The sequence below is a fragment of the Haplochromis burtoni genome, unplaced genomic scaffold (genome assembly GCF_018398535.1).
Source record: "Haplochromis burtoni strain Fernald_Lab_line unplaced genomic scaffold, NCSU_Asbu1 Contig_20, whole genome shotgun sequence".
In the NCBI taxonomy this organism is placed as follows: Eukaryota; Metazoa; Chordata; class Actinopteri; order Cichliformes; family Cichlidae; genus Haplochromis; species Haplochromis burtoni.
The window spans coordinates 1,462,347-1,485,189 of record NW_024582381.1 but is presented as its reverse complement, the minus strand read 5'-3'; the positions used below and the strand labels follow the sequence as shown (position 1 = coordinate 1,485,189).

Below are 22,843 nucleotides of genomic sequence, written 5' to 3'. Positions count from 1 at the left end.
TTTACTTTATTGTTTTTATTATTATTATTTGGAGATGTTTAAAGATGTTTCTGTTATGTAGAACTTTTTTTAAATGATATTTGATATTAATTTTTTGTTTTTTAATGTGGGTTTTTTGCATTTTTGAATAAGATCCAGATGTTTTAAAATTCCGTTATCTATTATTTTTAGTTACTTTTGGTTTTATGTGTCTTCGTTTTTTTTTTTTTGTTTTTTTTTTTGTTGTTTTTTGTTTTGGGTGAACTTGACCCTCACAGCCGATTGGTCGGAGTGTGACCAACGCCTTCTGAGCGAGCAGCCAATCGGAGACTGCGCTCGCTGCGGGCCGGTTCCGGTGATCGCAGAGGAGGAGGTCTGTGTCAGTGTGCACCGTGCGCACCGGGCGTCTGTCCTTCTCCACCTCACCGAGGAGTCGTGTTAGATTAAAGCGGAGATTCACCGGCTGTGTTTAACACTCGTTTTAAAGAAGAAGAAAATAAAAATGGACCCGCTGGTTGCTGCTATTGATCAGGGCACGAGCTCCACGAGGTTTCTGGTGAGTTTTAGTGAAGTTTCGCTGTTTTCATGTTGTGTTCAGGGACCGGGAGCAGCTGGGACAGCAGACTACGGAGACTCTGTCCTGTGCTCAGAGGCTTTGGCCAAACAGCTGTAATCGTGGATGAAGTGCAAATCAACACGTGACTTATGTCTGTGTTGTGCTCGGCTCAGAAACGAGCTTGTACATCACGATGATTCTATTTAAACAGAAATTTAAATAGAAAAAGCAACCAGTGGACTGGAGCAGCACACTGACCTGTAGCTTCCACCTGCTTTGGATGGGGTTCAGGTGCATCTACAAAGAGCTAAAATCAGTCCAGCTGAATGATCACTTTGAACAAATTTGGACTTCCTCAACCAGGTCAGCTGGAAAATCGAGCTTTGGCACAGAGCAGTGAGGGGCTCAGAGGAGGTAAAAGTGCTGTTGGAGTGCACAGAGAGAAATTCAGATTTGTGGGTTTTTCTGACATGTAAGAGCTTCTACTCATAAATGAATCATAAATGAATTTCTTTTCGGTGCTTGAGATTTAAACGTCCACAGGTGCTGAACTCTCTGAAAATAAAGGCCTTTCCTGTGTCATCATCAGCTGACATAACGGTCGTTCTGAGCAGCAGTAAAACTTTAACCTAACGCCTGATTTTGACTCTTGATCATTTGGCTGCGGATCGACTGCAAAATTGTCACAGAGCCTTCGTTTGTGTATACATGTGTAATGATCTCATAAAAACAAACTTTACTGCGTCTTTACGGTGTTGCATGTGCTACTTTGTGGTCCTCTGTCATGGTGTTACTCCAGAACATAGATTCATAACATCCTAGAGGGTCTCAGTTGGATCCAGGTCTGGAGAATGTGAGACAAAGGCATCAGCGCCTCCATCATCCAGGAACTGCCTGCACACTCCGGGTACATGAAGCCAGGGATTGCCCTGCACAAACAGGAGGTCTGAGAACCTGGCATGTAACAGAAGTCAGGGTGCTGTTGGCTAGCACGTGGAGGCCTGCGTGACCCTCCAAGGATACGCCTCCCCAGACCATCACTGACTCACTGCCAGGCTGGTCATGCTGGATGATGTTACAGGCAGCATAACGTTCGTCACGGTGTCTCCAGACTCTGTGAACCTGCTCTCGTCTGTGAGAAGAGAAGAGAGCATCAGTGGTGGACCTGCCAGTTCTGGTGTTCTCTGGAAAATGCCAGCCAGGCTGTGAGCACAAGTCCCACTAAAATGCCCTCATGTGACCCTCACAGAGTATCTGATATCTCAATCAGAGACATGCCTCTGACTCTGGCAGTACTCCTCCTGATCCGCCTCGCATTAATAAGCAGATACCATCCCTGCTGCTGGGTCTACACCACGCTCCTGACACTGTGCCTGGAGACACGGCAAACAATTGGCTTCCCAACTGGACGCGAGTTTAGAAACGAGTACATGAGATGGAGCGCTTAGGGTGAGCAGTTTGGAGGCAAAATTAGAGAGGGAAGGCTGAGATGTTTGGATGTGTGCGGAAGAGGGAAAGGAGGAAGAGGAGGTTCACAGATGCTGAGGGTTGGGTGAGGGATGGGGTGAGATGGAGGGAGGTTATCTGCTTTGGCGACCCCAGAGGAGCGCAGCCAAAAAGAGAAGAAGAAGACCTGGAGACTTTGATATCCCTGACGTTTACCTGACTTTGAGTTATGCTCTGATGATTCAGCGTTCCCTTCCTTTTTTTGAGGTGTCACTAACAGTCAGAAGGGCAGAATACATGTCTAAGCTGTGGGTGGATGATTGAGAATCAGCCCTAGAGTCAGCAGCTGACAGTGGAGTTGAAATCAAGATGAGGAACTCAGAAGAGAAGCAGCTTTATTGTTTTATTCGTGTATTCGTCACAGATTGGGTCTGTGGGTGCAGAGGACGTTGTTTTATTATATGCTTATTAGTTTTTGAATCAGTGAGCGTAGCCCCATCCTCTGTGGGACCGCAGCACTGATTGAAATTTGCAACGATCAGTATTTGTGAGGTCACATTTTTTTTGGGAGCAGGTAAAAAAAAAACAAGTTCAGACTGAGTTCAGTTCTCATCAGTTTTCAGTAAGCGTGATGATTCAGACTTTTAACACTGATGGTGCAACTGAACTAAGATGACATCAGACGTCCTCCTTGCATCAATGCTCTCTCTTTTTACAGGCTGAGTTTGTTCCTGTTAGATCTCCAGTGTAAAGTAAGTCAGGAAGTCTAAAGTTTAGACTTTAGGGTTGAAACTACTCTTGGATCACATGTCCTAAAAGCGTAACAAGGATTTCCTGTAGCTGAGTGAACGCACGGTGAGAGGAGGGTGGTGCTGCACGGAGCTTTATCCTATTACTTAATCAGAAGAAATGCTGACTTCTGTCTGACTCCAGGTGACAGGGAAAGTCCTGCCTCGTGTTAATTCCCTTCTTCTCTACAATACTCTGGCAGCACCCAGAGGCGATCGAGCCAGTGATCAATATCGTCTTTCCACTCCTCAGTGGGTGGAAGGAAAAACATAACTGGAAAAATTAAACTGTGGCAGCTTTAATTTGCTCCCTAATTAAATGAAGCTTTTAATATTTCTGTTCCTGCTTCTAATGAGCTGTGTTTCTCTGCAGGTGTTCAACGCAAAAACAGCTGAACTGATCAGTCACCACCAAGTAGAGATCAACCAGAGTTTCCCCAAAGAGGGGTGAGTGACTCGAACTTCAAATGATCACAATTAGACACTGTGTGTATCCACCATATTGTCCTGGTGCAACAGATTGCACACCTATGTGCAGTATTTATTATCTCTGCACACCCAGCCTGAGATCCGTGTTGCTTGAATAGTTGGTGGAATAACAGGATGCTTTGCACTTCAAGTCTTTGTGCACTCACAGGAGTCCACTTTTCAGGTGACGGCTCAATTGTCTACTGAGGCCGAAGCTGATAAAACAAAAAAAACCGATGCCATCAGGAAGCTGATGATAAAAACGCTGTCCTTTGATCAAATGTTACTCATTCAGCTGTGAAGCAGAGAGCAGAGGAGAGAAACTAATCACAGAGATTCATCACACTGGGCCTTCAATCAAATATGTGCACACGCTGAAGATAAAGAGCAGAAATACAGGAGTTTAGTTTTTATGTTTTATTTTTTTAAATGTTGGTTTCTTTGGGGATGTGCAGTTTGAATGTTCTTGAGAAAGCTGCAAGCCGTTGTTGAAAGGCACCGTGGCACAAAGTAAACACACTTCCATTCATTTTTGGCAACGCTGCGGTCAGGGGACTGCGAGGGCCACTGTAAAAGCTTCAGCTTGTCTTTCTCTGGGAGTAGTTCACAGATTATCCTTTGAGCTGTTGTCCATTTTATTTCACCTGCATGTCTGATAGCAGGACATGTTTGTTAACAGCAGATATTTCCACCTGCATGCCTAACAGTTGAAAAATAAAAAAGTCTGTCCACATCACTTCCTGCCCACTTCTCTGAAACACCTCTGTCTCATCCACATACTGGTTTTCAGTAATGCACTGGCTGACTTTTTTGATGTGATAGCAGTTAAGTTTACCTGCTCATCCATATAGAGGCTAAAGCTTCTTCCTGCAGTCACATTGAGTTTCCTTTGTAGTCAGCAGACCGGCAGGTTTCTTATCCTTCAAAATCTCATTCGGACCGCCACCGTTTATCACTTTGATTCACATATTTTCACTTACCAATATAATATAACCCAATGAAAATAACTCAAACCTGTTAATATTCCTTCTTCTGAATTTTAACTCTTGCTTTATATAGGAGTCTTAAGCAGTTGCACAGATATGTGTTGATAGAACTGTAAAGCTTGTAACAGCAGCACCTCCCCCCTCCTCTGGTGTCTTTTTAACAGGCTACTAAGTTACAGTTTAACCACCTTTTAATCACATAACTTTATTTGATATGTAACAAACTGAGTCTAAGGTCCAGGTTTTATTTCATTTTTGTTCCTAACAAGCTGGCATGTGTGACCCGGTACAAGAGACAGACTGACCGGCTGTACTGCAGATCCAGAACACCCAGACAGAAATTACAGCAGGCTGTAAACTTAAGGTGTTTTCTTCCTGAATGCAAATCTCACAAAGCTGCAGGTGATCATTCGGGCCGTGGAACCATGGAAACATCTACAAGCGAGACTTTTTCTCTGTTAATGAAGTCGGCTTTTTACAAACCTTAAAATGTAGAAAAAATTAAGGATTTCTGTCTGAAGAAGTTCTAACATGCACATCTACAGGTTAGACAGTTATAACAATGTCTTTACAGGTCTGAGTAAAAAATCAGAAAACTGCAACTCATCCAGAGTGAAGTGGATAACTCCCTTTGTTAAATCACTGCATTGGCTTGGGTCTGGCTGGTGTGCCAGATCATAGTTTTTAAAATGCTTCTATTGGTCTATAAAAGCAGTAAATAGGCTTCCCAGATTTTAATTTGATCTTGATTATCATGTTTTTCATAAAAATTTGAAGCATTCTGGATTTTCACATCCTGAAAAGTCTCAAAATTTCATCTGTCGCAAATTTCAAACAGGTTTTAAACATGCACGCGTGTGTTTTCTGTGTGTTTGCGTGTTGGTCAGATGGGTGGAGGAGGACCCGCGGGAGATCATGCAGTCTGTTCACGAGTGCATCGAGAGGACCTGTGAGAAGCTCTGCAAGCTCAACATCGACGTCTCCAACATCAAAGGCAGGACGCTGACGGTGGAAGACGGGGTAGAAAATGAGGGCATCGGGCCAAATTCATTGAAATTTATCCTTTTTTTTGTTTTCAGCGGTGGGAGTGACCAATCAGAGAGAGACGACCCTGGTTTGGGACAAAGACACCGGCGAGCCGCTCTACAACGCCATCGGTGAGAGCGTCAGCATCAGTATTTTTGGATTTCTACATCGGTGTCAGACTCACCGAGCTGTAAAAAAGTGGATTGTGTAATGTGGGAAACGACTCGGGGCATGACTTGATTACATCAGGTTGAAGCATCCTGTGTCGTGTCTGTTCCTGCCCCGCCAAAAACCATCAGAGCTGTGATCCAGCAGCAGTCACTCCCACTCACACAGGCTTTCAGTTTAAAAAGCCAGTTTATCAGCGAGCTCTTCAGTCCCCTGATTCGACTGGGGGGTGTTGTGTCAGCTGTTCACTGATCAGAGCACTGCTTGAGCTATGAACAGCCAACAAAAGCTAGCAAAGTTTGTTTTTTTTTTAACAAAAATGTTAGTGCTTAACTTCTCACAGCAGGAGAAAAGGCACCGCAAAGCAATTTTCTTCAAAAGGTGTGTCACCTTCATATTATTTAATCAGGTTTTGAGCCAAAATGTGAACGCAGATGTTTTTATGTGGCTTTTTTATGTCTAATATCCCCGTTCATGCTGGAAAATAACCTGCAGTTAACAGGATTTACAATGGAGTCATATATAAAATAAATTCAGTTCACTTTTCTTCATATAACACCAAATCACCACAGCAGTTGCCTCAATCTCTCTATATTGTGAGGTAAAGACCTTACAGAGAAACCCCCTACAATCATACCACCTGCTGTGAGCACGCACATGGTAACAGTGGGGAGGGAAAACTCCCTTTTAACAGGAAGAAATCTCTTCAATCTAAATATTATTAGTGGGTCTAATGATATAACCTGATTTCAAACTATTTTTAGCAGCTATCTTATTGATATGCTCTGTTTGGGATAATTTACTATCTATTTGCAGTTTGCAATAATTTGAAGTTTAAGTCGGGCTCTCAGATTAATGTTAGCCATTTTCAAAAAATGCACCACAGCATCATCAGACAGAGGTGCAGAACTCCTATATCCAAGTTAGGTTGAAAATTAAACAGAATTTAACATGCTGGTTTGCTCATACAAAGTCCACACGGTCTCCTGTTTTGCCTCCTGCGGGATTCACTCTAGCAAAAGTTGTATTTTCAAAGCGGCATTTTACTTTCCTGCTGTGCTTTGTGTGATGAAGCTCAACTGGGGAAAATCCCGACCTGGTTCCACAGCGTACTCCAGAGTTCATGTGTGAAAACGATCACACAGCTGCACCAGCAGCCTGGCTAGTAGAAGTATATATAATAAAATATCACACATTGAAACCTTAAACAGGAAGGACTCAAGTTTAGCTGGTTAATAGTGACCAATCTTTCAAAATAAAAGCAAGGACATTGTTCACTAATACATTGTGGATGGCCTTGTTCTTCCAGAAAGATGAAAAATAAAGAAGCTAAAATTAGAGTTGGGATTATGCCCATGCCCATTCAAACAAAGCCTGGGAACGCTGAGCTGTGAGTCTCATTTCTCATCCATCCTGAAAAAGACCTGGAGCTCTGTTGCCTTGGATCCTCTTTGAGGTTTAACCACAGAATTTAAATGAAGATCAGGTCAGAGGGCTGTAAGGAGCGTGATTAGTTAAACAAAGTTCTTGTGTTGTCTCAAACTTCAGCTGGTCCTCGTCATTCCTGCCATTTCTTTAGAAACTGAGGAAAATGTTTCCTGATTACCGTACTCAGTTTTTATTCATTACACTGAGACCGCCTGGCCTCTGATTAAAGAGTTAGTCTTTATGAAGCTTAGATCTACAACTACATATTGAGGTTGCGGTTTTCTCACAAAACTAATGCCAATGTTTTGGGTTCCCGTGTTTGAATCTTTCTCCTCTCCTGCTTTGTGTTTAGTTTGGCTGGACCTTCGTACTCAGTCGACGGTAGAGAGGCTCATTAACAAAGCTCCGGGAAGAAACAAGAACCACCTCAGGGTGAGAGATGATTGATAAGAAATTGGTAACAACTTAATCAGGGCAAGTTGTGTGGGTCAGAGGAACACTTGGGGGTGTAGTAGTGACTAGAGATGGCACGATACCACTTTTTTATGTCCGATACCGATACCGATATCATAAATTTGGATATCTGCCGATACCGATATGAATCCGATATAGTGTTTTTTAATCAACAAAACTGTTTTTTAAATATCTTGCTGCATTTTGCAAGTCTGCAAGTTCATACTCAAGTTTAAAACAACAACTACACTAAAGCTATTCTGTTATACCTGTATACAAAAAAAATATTTCATAGTTCAGCAATACTGATCAATCTAATAAACTTAGACCTACACCATCCTCCCTATTCTGGTATTTTAAAGAGTACTTAGCGTAAATATTAAGCAACCTAACTAATAGGGTTCCAACTCCCAGCAACAACAAAAATAAATAAATAAAAAATAGGGAACCACCCCTCACGCTCCACCTCATGATGCTTAATCGACGTAATCAACCTTAATTTGATGCAGTGTGAAAAAAAATGCACAGAAATCAATTATTTTTCAAGAAATATTAAATAGATTCAACATCTTTCTTCAACAAAATTGCAGACTGCACAGATGGTACCTTCCCAAAGGAAAAAGTACTATAGCTTACTAGGGTATATATATTAGACTTAATAGTCACTATATACAGTAATTGACTTCTATTCATTTTACATCAAATTAAAACTTTGGGTGTCAGATAATTATTTATTAAAAGCTAGACATTTTAAATGAGAATAAGAAAGAAAAGTATGTCTTTGTGCCCCCTTTTCCCGTTAATGCCCTATCGGCCCCCCTGGCTAAACTTTGCTAGATCCGCCCCTGCACAGTTACCAGCCGTCAGCTACGTAGAAAAGATCCTGGTGTAGAAAGTAATATTAAATAAATTGTAACAACAGCTTATCAAGCTTAAACGTGCTGCTGTTGTTCAGCCGCTGGTTTCCTCTTTCTGGCGCAAAGTGGACCAAAAACAAACAAGAGAGACTCGCGACAGAAAAGCCGATCAGCTGATCATTAGCAGTTTCACGATTGAAGTAGCAGCCGGAGAGCGAGAGGCAGTCGCTCGTTAAGCTTAACGCAGGAATGCTTTACAAAGATTCAGAGATGGACTTACACACTTGCTTTACTTCTCTCGGGGATAACTTTGTCGGAGATGAAATGCCAGGTTGCTAGCGAAGCTCCAAATGCTATCCAGACCACCGACAGGTCCCGCATGCCACAGCCCTCTATCACGTGATGCATACTGCTCCGACGTGCTAACGTTCTGAGGTGAGTTACGGCGTATGTGAGGTGCTTTCGTGATATTTAATGGATCGGATTACATTTTTTATTTTTCTCCGATATCCGATCCAGTAATTTAGGTCAGTATCGGACCGATACCGATACGTAATATCGGATCGGTCCATCTCTAGTAGTGACTTTGTTATCTACTTTGAATCAGAAATCTGAAAGAAGGCAGGACTCTTGCTTTCTTTGTTGAAATATCTTTCTGATCTCTGTTTCTATTGTCTTAATCTCCACAGCATAAAACAGGCCTTCCCATCAGCACTTACTTCAGTGCAGTGAAGCTGCGATGGCTGCTGGACAACGTGGACGAGGTGCATGAGGCTTTCCTGAGCCAGCGTGCCATGTTTGGCACGGTGGACTCCTGGATCATCTGGGTAAGACCTGAACCTGTACCTCTACTTCTGTCATGAGTGTGTGATTTGGTCTTTTAACACCCCCACCCCTCCACCCCCCAGTGTCTAACAGGGGGAAAGAACGGCGGGGTCCACTGTACAGACGTTTCAAACGCCAGTCGCACCATGCTCTTCAACATTCACACCATGGACTGGGATCCTGAACTCTGCAGGTGATTCACACTATACCCTGTACACTATAGACTGTATATAAAGGATGGGTGCCACAGCCTATCCAAATGTTTTGGCCACTGCCATGTTGGATTGTGGAGCCAGAGTGACCATATTTGCACGAAGGGCCTGAAAAGCTGTGTTATTGGCTAATGCTAGCTAGCTAGGTTAGCAAACAAACTATATAAGAGCATCAGAGAGCCAACCAATTAGTGTTAATAACATTAAATAACAACTGAATTCATCTGAATTAAATATTAGGTAATAAAAGGCTCCAACAGCACAAACACAGAACAGAGGTCTAGTTCAGGCCGGGTGAAGCCTAGCAAAGAGCTAGCAGCTACAGCTACCTGTGTCGCCATAAATCTGTCAGTCAGAGACGCCACACCCCTAATAATGCAAACTTTATTGCAACTTAATCAGATGAGTGATGCATATGTTATGTCTTTATTTCTGCTGTAAAATTGGATGTTTTGGGGATGGACTAAGTTTTTAATGCAGTCTCAAGTGGCGGCTAAAGGAACTGCAGTTTTTGGTTTCATGTTTTAGCCATGGAGGTTGCTGCTTAATTGTCACACACAGAATAAAGCATTTAAGGTTATCGTCTGCGTATCTGTTTGCACACTCCAGTAAAAGCTCATTCACTTCCCATTCAGGGAGTTAATGAGCCATCTTTTGTTTTATGCAGTTGGCTGAGCGTTGAAGCAGTGGAAAAAACGCTGCACCAATACATTTTATTTCTTTTGAGTCATAAAAGCACAGAAAGAATGGACTGGTCTTCACCTGATTATTCAGAGTCAGCTCCCCAGCTTTAGTGAGAGAGAAACAAACACTCTGTTTTAGCTCCGTTTTGTCGAACTCCTCCAGATTTAATTTCAGTCATGATTCTTCTTCTTCTTCTTCATCTTGCTGCTCTGCTTAGAGGTTGCTAAAGTGGCTCACGTGCCTTCATGCAGACTTAACCATCCCAGTATGGAAATAATCGGAGTCATATATTCGATTGTAAAAGATTTTACACCGGACATCCTTCCTGTACTGGTGAGGAGCTCTCATGTAGTTTGCTTTTGATTGCTTGTGGTTTGCCCAGGCCAATCCTCGTTGCCCCCTACATTGAGGCTGCAGGTTGCCCTTGGAGACGGGCTGGACGGGCTTAACTTGGCATCCGATCAATGTCTGCCTTGTTTTTAATTGATTTGATTTATATTTAAAGTTTAAAGAAACCTCGTGTGAAAAGCTACATTTTTAAAGTCACATTGTTGCCACTTTCTCCTTTGTTGTCTGTTCTTCCTCATCTGCAGCGATCTGGGGATTAAAACACAGAACAACAGGACAGAAAATAGAACAAAGACCTCATCAAAAAAAAAGAAAAACTATAAGTGCCTTTGTGTTTGTTTTTATTATAAACCTACAACCTCATGACAGACTCCTGCTATGCTCCTTTCAGGTACTTTGACATCCCGATGGAAATCCTGCCCAGCGTCAGAAGCTCGTCTGAGATATACGGCTGGATGGTGAGCTCAGATACGCCTCACAGCACGCTGTGTGTTTGTTTCTGTGACACCATTTGTGTTTTGAGGTCACAAACCTGAAACAACCTTTTTTTCCCCTCTACAACTCAAAGAAGAGATATGTGAAATCTGTGCAACCTGATACCGACACGAACCATAAATATTTCTGGTGAATGGTCTCGTTAAATGTTGTTATTACTGTAATGGCTATAAAACTTGATAAGAAGCATCAGGAGAGGTGATAATGTACAGACAGTGTAGATAGTGAAGGTCTGCTGAAGATTTCCAGCTGAACTTTTATTATTCTGATGGATTTATGCTCCACAGTTTTTTCCATACATCCAGATGCATGCATGACTTCATCCAATCCTACATTTTTTAAATTAATTACATTTAAATTAATTCAGTAGATATTTTTCCTACATAAATCATATTAATTAGTGTTTTTAACCTCTTTCCATATAAAGGATAAATGTCACCATGCTGGACTTCTGAAGGTGGATTCCTACATTTCCAACTAAACCTATATGGCTTGGTTAGCAACCTACAGCCACAAACTGTGTGGGTACAGTGTATGCCTAGAATTTCACCAAAACTGGAGCTTAACCTCCTTGGACAGTCTGGAAGTACAAATCAATGCACAGCAGTCGTATTATTGTTGTTCAGATAATTGTATTTAAAATACTCCAAAAAAGAGGGAATTAATGAAGTATTTGTAAGTTTCTATTCCAATCTGTACACTTCAAGCTCTCCCCCTCTATCAGAAGAAACTCTCCAAAATATACATTTTCCAAGAATAGATAGTGATCTGACGAAGGGATTAGGGGGACCTATTACTGTAGTAGAGGTACAAGAAGCCATTAAATCCTTAAACACAGGTAAATCGCCGGGCCCTGACGGTTACTCTGCAGAATACTATAAAGCCAATTCTGATCTTATGGCACCGTTGTTGAAAGATATGTATAATGAAGCCTTTTCAAAATGTCAATTACCCAAGACTTTGTCCGAAGCTACTATTTGTTTAATCTTGAAAAAGGACAAGGATCCTCTGTTGTGCAGCAGTTACAGACCAATTTCTCTTTTAAATATTGATTTTAAAATACTATCTAAAATCCTCGCACTTAGGCTACAACGTGTTCTGCCACAAATTATCGCCTCTGACCAGACGGGATGGCCGGCAGGCACTCATATGACAATTCAAGACGCCTCTTGAATATTATCCATACATCGTGCAACTCAATTCCAGAGGTTGTGGCATCTCTTGACGCGGAGAAAGCTTTCGACCGCGTCGAGTGGAGCTTCCTCTATGAGGTGATGGATAGGTTTGGCTTAGGGGCTGACTTTATTCTCTGGGTTAAGCTACTATATTCCTCGCCATCCACCTGTATACGTACTAACAACAACTTGTCTTTGCCTTTTCCACTTGAGAGGGGCACTAGGCAAGGGTGCCCTCTCTCACCCCTCCTATTCGCCATTGCTATCGAGCCTCTTGCAATATGGCTGCGTTCAGAGGATAGATTTAAAGGCATTACAAGGTTCGGTGTGACCCACAAACTCTCCCTTTATGCAGATGATTTGCTCCTGTACATTTCTGACCCTCTAAACTCATTCCCGGTGCTTTTTGACATACTGGACCAATATGGTACACTGTCAGGATATAAGCTCAGTTATCAAAAAAGCGAGTTGCAACCCCTCAATTCCCTGGCCAGAGCTCTTCCCCACTCAATAGTGCCTTTTAAGTGGACAGAAACCGGATTTAGATGGTTGGGGGTTTTTATTTCCTCTTCTATATGTAAAATGATGTGGGAGAATTTTCTATCCCTACTAGAAAATGTTGGGAAAGATTGTGACCGTTGGACTTCTCTACCACTGTCAGTGGCAGGGAGAGTTAACCTGATAAAGATGAGTGTCCTCCCAAAATTCTTGTATCTTTTTCAACATGTCCCAATTCTTCTTACCAAGGCATTTTTTGACAAGTTAGAAAAGATTCTGTCACATTTCATATGGGGAGGGAAACAAGCTAGAATTCGCAAGTCTATTCTTCAGTCCTCTAAAACTGACAGTGGTCTTGGTCTGCCCAATTTTAGACACTACTATTGGGCAGCTAACATACAAAAACTTTTACATTGGGTTCATAACGACCCCCCTGCACCAGCCTGGGTACAAATGGAAACTGCATCTAGCTGTTACTCATTATCATCAATACTCAGTTCACCACTCTCTTTTTCTCCAACCCTTGTTGGGGATAATCCAATAGCTAAGGAAACGGTAACTATTTGGCGACAGTTCAGAAAATACTTCGGGCTACTTGGACCGTCTTTGCTAACGCCTTTATCAAAAAATTGTAATTTTGCACCTTCAAACACTGATGCGGCCTTTAGCAGTTGGAAAGATAACGGACTTAGGACTGTTAAGGACTTGTACAGTCAGGACACCTTTCTATCTTTTGCTGACCTATCGTCTAAATACAACCTGCCTAATTCCAATTTTTTTTCGTTATCTTCAGGCTAGAAATTTTGTAAAAACGCAGTTCCCTCACTTTCCCAATCGGCCTCCAGAAACAAATCCTGATATCATCCTGTAGACGAACCCTCATCAAAACAGACTGATATCAGCCTTGTATAAAATACTAGATGCTTTGTTCCCCAAATCCATTTATTTATCATATTAAGCTGAGATGGGAGGAAGAGCTACAGACAACCCTGCCAGAACAGCAGTAAGATTCTGCTTTGAAATTGATTCACTCGTCCTCAATTTGTGCTCGTCATGCTTTGATTCAGTGCAAGGTGGTCTATAAAGTACACTATACAAACGCAAAATTATCTAAAATCTATCCAACCATCAGTGATGCCTGTAGCAGATGTGGACTATCGCCTGCCAACCATGTCCACATGTTTTGGTCTTGTTCGAAACTGAGTGCATTTTGGAGGAATATATTCGACACACTTAGCCAAGCATATGGCCAGACTGTCCTTCCTAACCCACTCTCTGCAATTTTTGGCATTCCTCCCGACTTGAACTTATCTGGTCCCCTCAAACAGGCCCTAGCCTTTACCACTTTACTGGCCCGGAGGCTTATTCTGTTGAAGTGGAAGCTTCCCCACCCCCCAACTCATGATCATTGGGTGAGAGATGTACTCTTTAACTTAAAGCTGGAAAAACTTAGATTCTCTCTAAAAGGTTCTATTAGGGAATTTAACAAAATCTGGAAATCATTTCTCTTGCTGGTCGACACCATTACTTTACTTCCTGAGTCTGAAGTGAACTGAGCGAAGCTACATTATGGTTTTTTTTTTTTTTTTTTTTTTAAATCTTATTTATACCTTATCTATTTGTTTTTCCTTTTGTTTTGTTTGGTCCTTTCTCTGCTATTGTTTTCTCTGTTTTTGTTTTGTTTGTTTTTGTTTGTTTGTTTGGTTGCGGGGCGGGGGGGGGTTGTGGTTGTTGTTGTTTTTTGGGTCCTGAGTTTTGGGTTATGTGTATGGGTCCTGAGATGTTGTTGTTTTTTTTGTTGTTGTTTTTTTTTTTTGTGTGTGTGTGGGCAGAAACTGGTTCTCTGCGGTGTCTTGTCTAGTGTGGACCTGGTAGGGGGAGAATTCGGGTTGGGGGGTTTGAGGGTATAATGGACATTCTGAAATCAAGATTGACTTTGCTGTTGCTAACTTTGTATGTCATTGTTGAAATCAATAAAACAAAGTTGGAATAAAATACTCCAAAAAGCTCCCAGAGCACAAACTGTTTAGATAAGGTAACGCAGTTTTTTTTTCCATATATTTGGACCGCTTGTGTAATTACACACTTGCAGAGGTCCATTTTAAACCCTGTCCATGGCCCTTCAGGGGTGCAGGCACCTCGTCCATGGCCCATGGACTCCTCATCAGTAATAGTTTTTTTTTTTCTGTGCAAATGCACGTGTTACATGTGTGTTGTGAATCATAACACAGAAATATTTTCTGCATGTGTGTGTGTGTATATAGTATATTTGTGGAGTGTAGGTAAGAGTTCATTGAGTTGTTTAAAATCCCATTCTGTGGCCTCTCCCTGATAAACATCCTGATAAGAAGCCGTGCGGCTCTTATCTCATCTCCCGACAACATCATTGACTTTAATGTCGAAGCTTTTTTATGCAACGTGCTCTATGGACTGAGGTCCAGAGATCAGCTGAAGCAGCTGTTTGTTTCTCTCTCTGCCTCATTGATCGGATCATTTTTCTTTTTCTTTTTTTGCCTCTACATGTATCTTTCCATGCAGGACCGACCTCTTTAATGACTGGAATTAATGAATAAATAATCAGTTCTGATAAAACTAGAAAGGGTTCAGTTAGGTTAAAATAATAAAAGTATCCTATGCTCACTTTGATGCTTGTGGAGCTTTTATTAAACTGTAATTACCACTGATAACTCAGTGTGATGCATACTTGGCTACAGGGCCACGAGTCTGATTCCCTGCACAGCAAACGGCCTCCTGTTTCATCCTAAAGGTTTTCATATCATTCTTTGTGTCGCACTGAGCTCAGCGGTCATTTATCCAGAATCTAAACATGTCCACATTTCTGTCTCCTAACCAGAAATCCGGCTCACTTGCAGGAGTTCCAATTTCAGGGGTAAGAGCTTTTCCCTCTTATGCAACTTTGTTTAATGAGTCACATCTGTCTGTGTTCCGCTGCGAGGCTGTCGCTGTGCTGGAGCAACGCATGGCTCCCTCCCACTTTTTTTTTTCTGAGTAGAGACCATTTCGCTCGACCAATGAAAAATCTGCCCTGTGACACCTCAGAATCAGCTGATTTGTTTTGTATGTAATGAAGCCAAGCAAAAGCGGTATCTTCACACTCTCTTTCACAGTTCAGGCCCACCAAGTACACGTGGGCGGGTCTGAACTAGCTGCATCACTACAGGAGATGTCAGCAAGACCAGTTCAGGGCTGCAAAACACATTTAAGCTGCAACCAAATCAATTTAAAAGGAAAATAACCGTCTCTGAGCATCAGCATCATGAGGTCTGTCGTAGTTTGAATGAGCTGCAGCAGTTTCATCTCTGTAGAGTAGAGGAACAGAAACAAGCATTGGTATCCTGGTTGTTTGATCTGTTTTCTCATAATTCCCATGAAACTTAAAAAGTGCATTCTGGGTACATTTTAATGGTCATATCACTATGTAGTTTAGTGGGGTAGATCAGAAACACACTGTAGCATATGGAAGGTCCCCTTTTCAAAAGGTCATTTTCTGGCTGTGGGTTTAAAATTATGTTAACTGCTGGGTTGGAGCTTCCAGGGTGAAGCAGATATGTTTGCGGTTGTATCCACTCATCTATGACTGTTTACACGTCCTACTTGATCTGTCAGTGTCTCGGTGACCAGTCGGCTGCTCTGGTTGGTCAGATGTGCTTCAACGAAGGCCAGGCCAAAAACACGTAAGCACTCTGCTCCCTTCTTTATCACGGTGACGTCAATTCGTTGTTTTTCTATGTTCAATACAGAGATTGTGTTTTTTCAACTTGACAAAATACATTACATGACATTTGAGGCTGTTAATAAATATCATCATAGGGATATGTGGACTGGGTTAAATTGCACTACACTGATACGATTGAGTTCTCTTCAAATGTGTCTCTACTGTGTTTCAGTAAATTGTAAAGTCGCTATTTTCACTCTAAAGAAAGGTAGTACTTAGTAAACTGTAGCAGTTAACATACAAATCTATCAGTTTATAACAAAACGCTAAGTCAGTGGATTTAATCATCGCTCAGTGCCTGCTCAATCAACTGAGTAATCTCCCCACCTCCTGATTCACCAACTCTGTGAGATAGAAGTCACAGAAACTAACCCAAGAAAGGTGCTTGATTGGAGTCAGAAAGAGTACTCATTTCTTTATTTTTGTCCCCCGATTTCTGTTCCTGTTGCTAAGGTGTGTTTTAACCCAAACCACCTGCTTTCTCTAAATCTAACCAGCGAGTGGAAGTGGACATGAAACGTAAAACAAATATACCCAGGTTGGCTGTAAACCTGCTAAAATGTGACACTACAGCCTCTCTGTCCTCCTCATGAGGACTATGCAAATCTGTTAAGTGTGGCGAATATCAAAAATCAAAACACCAGCGCACCCACACTGTAGATGAGTTAACGTCACCAATAAACCAATCGCGTGTCTAACGCTTCTGTTTTATTCTCATCTAAAGGTATGGGACTGGCTGCTTCCTGCTCAGAAACACAGGCACCAAGGTAAGATGTTGTTTTTAAAATATATAGTTATTGCTATAACAGTTTTAGTGAGAAATATTTCACCCTCTCAGTAATAATTTTCATGTGATCTGTCAGCCTGTGATCTCAGACCACGGCCTGCTCACCACAGTTGCCTACAAACTGGGAAAAGACGAGCCGGCCTGCTATGCCCTCGAGGTGTGTGGTGGCCTCTATTAAATAACTATGATCGGTGACGGCTGTCTGTGCTCTGGTCTGATTTTTGGGATCTGCTTATTTTTTTCTTGTTTCCTGCAGGGGTCGGTGGCCATAGCAGGAGCAGTGGTACGGTGGTTGAAGGACAACATGGGGATGGTGCAGTCGTCCTCAGAGATCGGTACGTGCACTTCACCATTGATTACATTCAGGACTAGGCGCTGGGGTTTGTGCTTGAATATCACGTCTGCTTCCGTCTCCTGTTGTCCTCTCTTTCAGAGAAACTGGCAGCGGCAGTAGGAACGTCGTACGGCTGTTACTTCGTGCCAGCTTTTTCGGGGCTCTACGCCCCCTACTGGGAGCCCAGCGCAAGAGGGTGAGCGAGTCGGCCCAGGCTCATTCTAAACTGAGGAAATCCTTTATGCTTGAACGCTTGTTGAAATGGCTATATTTCTATGTATAACAGTGCATGTGTTAAAAGATCAGCTATGAGCCTGGTGCTGAGCCCTGAGGAACCCCAAAGCTAATGTAGGAAAATCCACACCCACATTTTGTGCACTCGGCATTAATAATAAACAGGATGAAAGCTGATTATAAACTCTGAGATGACACCCTCACTGGTAATCGAACAGGTGGGCTTTTTTGTCGGGATCTGTTAAGTGACTTATGGAGATGAGCTTCTACAAAACATCTCAGCTGCTCGATATTTAAAGACATTTAGTATATTCACATTCAATTTCAGTTCCTCAAAAGACACATTAACAGAGTTTGGAGGATGCACATTTGGACTCTTTTTAAACCCTTAAATGAAGCTTTTGCTCCTTCTGATGTAAATCTGGTGTTTAGCAATCAGATTAGCAGTCTGCTTCTTACTTTTTTTTATCTGTGTCAAAGTATGAACATGTGGGGAGAGGTTGTTTTAAGATCATGTGATTCTATATCTATTCAATGACAAAAAAACACAAAACACAAGGCCACAAAAACATGACAGAGCTCTGCTGTGCTGCCCAATAACACAGTAGTAAATGTGGAACAGTTTAATGTTTGGTCTCTGTATTAAAGTATTAAAGTTTTGCTTTCTCTGTTTTGCAGCATCATCTGTGGGCTCACACAGTTCACCAACAGGAACCACTTGGCATTCGCTGCTCTGGAGGCCGTCTGCTTCCAGACCAGAGAGGTGAGCCTCCTCTTCTCATCCCTAGAACGAGAAGATACACAAGAGTGTAACCGGGCTATCACCAAGCATTGATCACATAGGTGTAACGTGAGTTTATGATACATACAGGTTTGCTTACTGAACACTATATCAGAGCATGGTAGTATTTCAGCTAGGCTGAATTTCAGATGCAACAAGAGTTAATAAAGAGGGGTTAGAGACGGGTTTAAAAGCAGTAGTTGAATTGAAGTGTGTGTGCGTGTGTGTGTGTTAGATTCTTGATGCAATGAATCAGGACAGCGGGGTCCCTCTGACGCAGCTTAAGGTGGACGGAGGGATGACGTCAAACAGATTACTGATGCAGCTGCAGGCCGACATCCTCTGCATCCCTGTAGGTACGACTACTAAACGCACACACACTCAGAGTAACTCTGTGTTTTAAAATCGAGGAACTGGTGACACGAGGCTGAACCTTAACCTTAAACTGTCCATTCTGATATTTGACCCATTTAAAACAAACACTTTGATATACAGGTCGAAGGTAAAGGCAGAAATGTACCTGTGCTTACCAGTTAAACATGAATTGACTTTACACGCACATATCTTCCTGTTCATTAGAATACTTTGCCAGCATTGTGTAAGTGGATGATTTTATCACCTGTAAGATGTTTCCCATCAAAGCTGAACAGCTGCTCCTTTTGATTGTTAGAGACTTTACTAGAGACTCTAATGACCGTTTGGTTCACTATGACAAGTTTAGTCACATGTAGAAATGACAAAATGTCCTCACTGTCTGATGGTAAAGATTATTCTTTACTCACAGTCTGCACTTTTGAAAAAACAATCAGGCACTATCTGGATGATAGATCTGACTAGTAACACACAAAAAAACAAAAACAGCAGCACTACTCCCCTGAGTAGTTTGGACATTTTACAAAACCACAACATGACCTCATGAACTGAAGATATATTAAAAACCAGTGTAGCACTAAAGGTTTTTTGGTTTTGTTTGAACATTTGCCTATGTTCTGCTTTAATTTCTGTAACTTAGGTGTCAAAGTACGTAGTTAATTTCCAATAGCTGACTAGAAGATTTTATTTTAAAGAAAATGACTCTTTAAAAAGTCTGGCTGAAGTCCTCAAACTACATGGAACCTTTTATTTTGAAAATACAACATGGCTGATGTCAACCTGACGACTTCCTACAACTAACTTTTAAAGAAATTTAAAAAACAAATCACTGACTTGAAGATTTCACCAAAAATATTATGAAAATGAAGAATTTTTGCATTTAAATAGCAACCAGAATACAGGAAGTGATGAGCCTGATCGCTCTCAGGGGGAACATGTCTCTCTGCCACTCTCTAACCGTCCGTCTTACGTTGCTCCAGTTCGACCCACCATGTCCGAGACCACAGCTCTGGGTGTAGCCATGGCGGCGGGGGCAGCAGAGGGCGTAGGCGTATGGAGCCTGAGTCCCGGTCAGCTCCCACATGTCACATCTGAGAGATACGAGCCTCAGATAAACCCTGAGGGTAAGACTGCGAGAGTGAAAAGCTTGCAATGGGATCATATGACATACATGAAACAGGACATACAGCAGATAATAGAACACAGAGCAGGATGGCCTCGAGTTTTGGTTAATGTTATGCAGCACTATGTAATTTAGAATTTACAGTGTCAGCCGTTGTTTCTGTTTGTCCAGATGCTGTTAAACATTTACAGTGAAATAAAACACTGTGTAAAACATTAATTTTCCATTTAATAGATTAAAGTGAACTTAAAGTTGTTTTTTATCCTGTGACAGCAACATGCTGCAAGAGTTGATTGGCTGGCTCCTCCCCCCTTCAGGCGCATGATGGTGTTTTTCTTTGTGCAGAGAAAATGTTCCTTATTTTACCATCAGCTTTAAAATTAGCAGATATATTCAGATGTGTTTATTTTTCAAGTAATGTAAATGTTCTTTTGTTATTTGCTGGGCAGTAAAATTCAAAACAGTGTCACTCTGTGCTGTTTTGTGGTCTTTGCTTTGCAATGGCATCAAATGTGAATATCTTAGAAATATTTGTGTAGCTTATTATTTTTACACAGCTTCAGCTTGAAATCAGTTTTGACTGAATCTGTAATCTCAGTGTTTTCCACTCAGTGACTTTTAAGTGTAATTTGCTGCATTTGGTGGATGTTACTATGACGGCATGACTTACACTTGTTTCCTCGTCACAAACAGAGAGCGAGTACCGCTTCGCTCGCTGGAAGAAGGCCGTCCAGAAAGCCATGAACTGGGAGACCACAGAGCCCTGCTACAACGGCAGCGGTAAGCCACTGCATGCAGGAAGTGACTTCAGCTGTTAACTGTTTCATTGTTGGAGAATTTCCCCCTCACTCACTCACAATCTCCTCACTTACTGACAACAGGTTTAGGAAAGAATATGAACGGCGCACCCTGGGGGGTCCATCCCAGCCCTCCCCCCAGCAGAGTGGACCACTAAGGTCCGACATTTGCCGCTGCATGCCGTGTGTGACACTTGAGTTTCGACTTGGGGCATGTTTACATATTAAAGGCTTTACTAACACAGTGTGTTCACGGCTTTAACCGACGCAGATGTCCTCACTCGTTAGAAACTAATTTAAGGCGGAACTGTTCTGTTCATATTTATTCTGCTAGAGCAGCTTTGCATGATTCTTGGTTCAAAGTAATCCTTCTCTAGCTCATGCTTGGACAACAAGCTGTTTTAGCCCCTCCCCCTTTAAGCCAACTGCCTTCCTACTGGCTGTCCTTCTAAGCAGAATGGTTGAACAACAAGTGAGCAGAGCTTCTGATTTTCCATCTCTCTGACATCATAGAGATCAAAGAATAGAAAAAACTGTGTGACACTGACTGTTTAAAACAGCCTGCATAACATGAAATAAGTTGAAGCAAAATAGGTCAAATTGATGATACTTTTAATCCTTCCTAAAGTTGTAAACAGAATGTGAGGAAACAACGCTACAACTGAATTTCCATAAATCTTTTTCTGTCACGTTAACAGGAATTACGTGCTACACTGACTCACTGCACCACCCTGTGGTTCTTAGTGGTATTACATGACAGTACATTTCAATTTCACCTGATATTCTTGCAATACAACACCACAGTCGTCTCGTACGTAATGTCTTAGCAGTTAATTCTTCACATTCTGTTGTTTTTTTTATTTGTGTTAGAAGGTTTTAGAGTCTTTGACAAAGTTGGGTTGTTTTTTTTGCAAAACCTACATTTCAGATAAATTAAATCTGAGTCAGACCAGCCTGGTTGTGTGTGGGCATGCGACTGCAGTTATTCCTGTATGCCTCTACCAAGGAAGTCTTTTAGGATTCTTTTCTAAAACAAGATAGGTCAAAGTTAAAACGCTGGCTTCATTTGTTTACAGATAGATCTACATATACTTTCAGGTGGTATACAGGAACTCACTTCCTGTCCCAGCTTTAGCCTTGATGGAGGTATACATTCTCACAATGCTCTGTTTTTCCTGCTGGTAAACCACAATTGTTTCTATGACTTTTTAAAACGTGTGGAAATCAGGAGATTGCAGATCGCTAAGAGGTTTGTGCTTTAACTTCTAAATCTGCAGCTAAGATGCCAAGTGTCCCACAGACTCCTTTGAGTCCACGTGTTTAGTTTTAATCCTTTTCTTTAAACTAACTGCTTTGCTTCCAGAAAACAAAAGTCTGTCAGTGTTTGTTTGCTCTCTGAGACTCGTTTCTGTTCGCCTCACAGGTCACTCGCAGTAACTTTAAACTGTGTGGAGCCACATTTTGGGGGGAACATGATTGTGGAGTACGGTGAAGACGGGACTGGCGACTGCTCGATCCAGCCTGCGGTCATCTTCAGTGACGTGCAGCCTCTCAAATGCTCTGAACATACAGCGAGCTTTTCACGAAGAAAGACAGGAACAGTTTCTACACCGTCCAGTTAAAACAAACATGCCTTCAACACAGAGACTGCTGTAACTCCTCACTGCACCCAAAGGGAACCCTGGACTTTATTTTGAATGTGTTCTGTACATGATGTTGATGTTTAACCCCCAAACACGGAACAGAAGTCACTCATGGAGGGGACAAGTACTTTTAAGTCAGAAAACCGTCCTTTAAAAAAAGAAAATTCATTGTAATTTACTGCACTTCATTAACTACAATCTGAAAGCCAGCCAATTCTTAACAGCACTTTATAATTTATCCTGTTTGTGGAAAGCATTTTTTTTTTAAATCATTTGATGTTTTGAAGAAACAGGACTTTGACTCCTTTATAATTAATTATAACACTTGATGACCTTAGAAGATCTGAGCTGTGGCACGAGCCATAAATACCTGGAGGATCATTTTCCATGAGACTTAAGCTTGTCTGTGAAAGGGGGAAACGTGGCGACTGTTAAATCCTGCTGATTTATTACTGCTGTTTGAACCCTTCATATTACCAGGATGTCTCAAAAAGTTGTCCAAGTCAGAATAAACACAAAATGTACTTTTCATGTCTTTTCTGAACACACAGCAGGAAGAACTCTTAAAGACTAAACTCTTGTAGATCTTTAGGAACAGCAGGAGTGACAGGTTTTTATCCTGCAGAAATTTCAGTTCATCTGTC

General features: G+C 41.8%; 1 protein-coding gene across 2 annotated transcripts; it reads left to right on the top strand.

The window, feature by feature from the left end:
• Positions 1 to 346: 346 nt before the first annotated feature.
• On the top strand, positions 347 to 22,723 carry LOC102299232 (glycerol kinase). 2 transcript variants are annotated; one of them, XM_005919367.3, is made up of 20 exons: positions 347 to 535; positions 3,143 to 3,216; positions 5,111 to 5,217; positions 5,303 to 5,380; positions 7,198 to 7,277; positions 8,845 to 8,982; positions 9,064 to 9,173; positions 10,616 to 10,682; positions 15,247 to 15,282; positions 16,020 to 16,087; positions 16,853 to 16,895; positions 16,992 to 17,072; positions 17,172 to 17,250; positions 17,349 to 17,445; positions 18,162 to 18,246; positions 18,500 to 18,620; positions 19,617 to 19,760; positions 20,453 to 20,539; positions 20,641 to 20,715; positions 21,980 to 22,098. In XM_005919367.3, exons 1-19 carry the CDS (start codon positions 482 to 484, stop codon positions 20,712 to 20,714), a joined length of 1,623 nt encoding a protein of 540 aa, XP_005919429.1. In that variant the 5' UTR covers positions 347 to 481; the 3' UTR covers position 20,715; positions 21,980 to 22,098. The 2 variants fall into 2 exon arrangements, with proteins under 2 accessions (XP_005919429.1, XP_005919430.1); XM_005919368.3 differs by lacking the exon at positions 20,641 to 20,715 and having other exon boundaries at positions 21,980 to 22,723.
• Positions 22,724 to 22,843: the final 120 nt, after the last annotated feature.

Bases quoted from the DNA above. Each gene is read 5' to 3' on its own strand.
- LOC102299232 (XM_005919367.3), top strand. From the start codon at position 482: ATGGACCCGCTGGTTGCTGCTATTGATCAGGGCACGAGCTCCACGAGG. The intron at 5,218-5,302 runs GCAGGACGCTGA...TTTTGTTTTCAG, and splicing joins CGACGTCTCCAACATCAAAG to CGGTGGGAGTGACCAATCAG. The intron at 16,088-16,852 runs GTAAGCACTCTG...TCTCATCTAAAG, and splicing joins GAAGGCCAGGCCAAAAACAC to GTATGGGACTGGCTGCTTCC.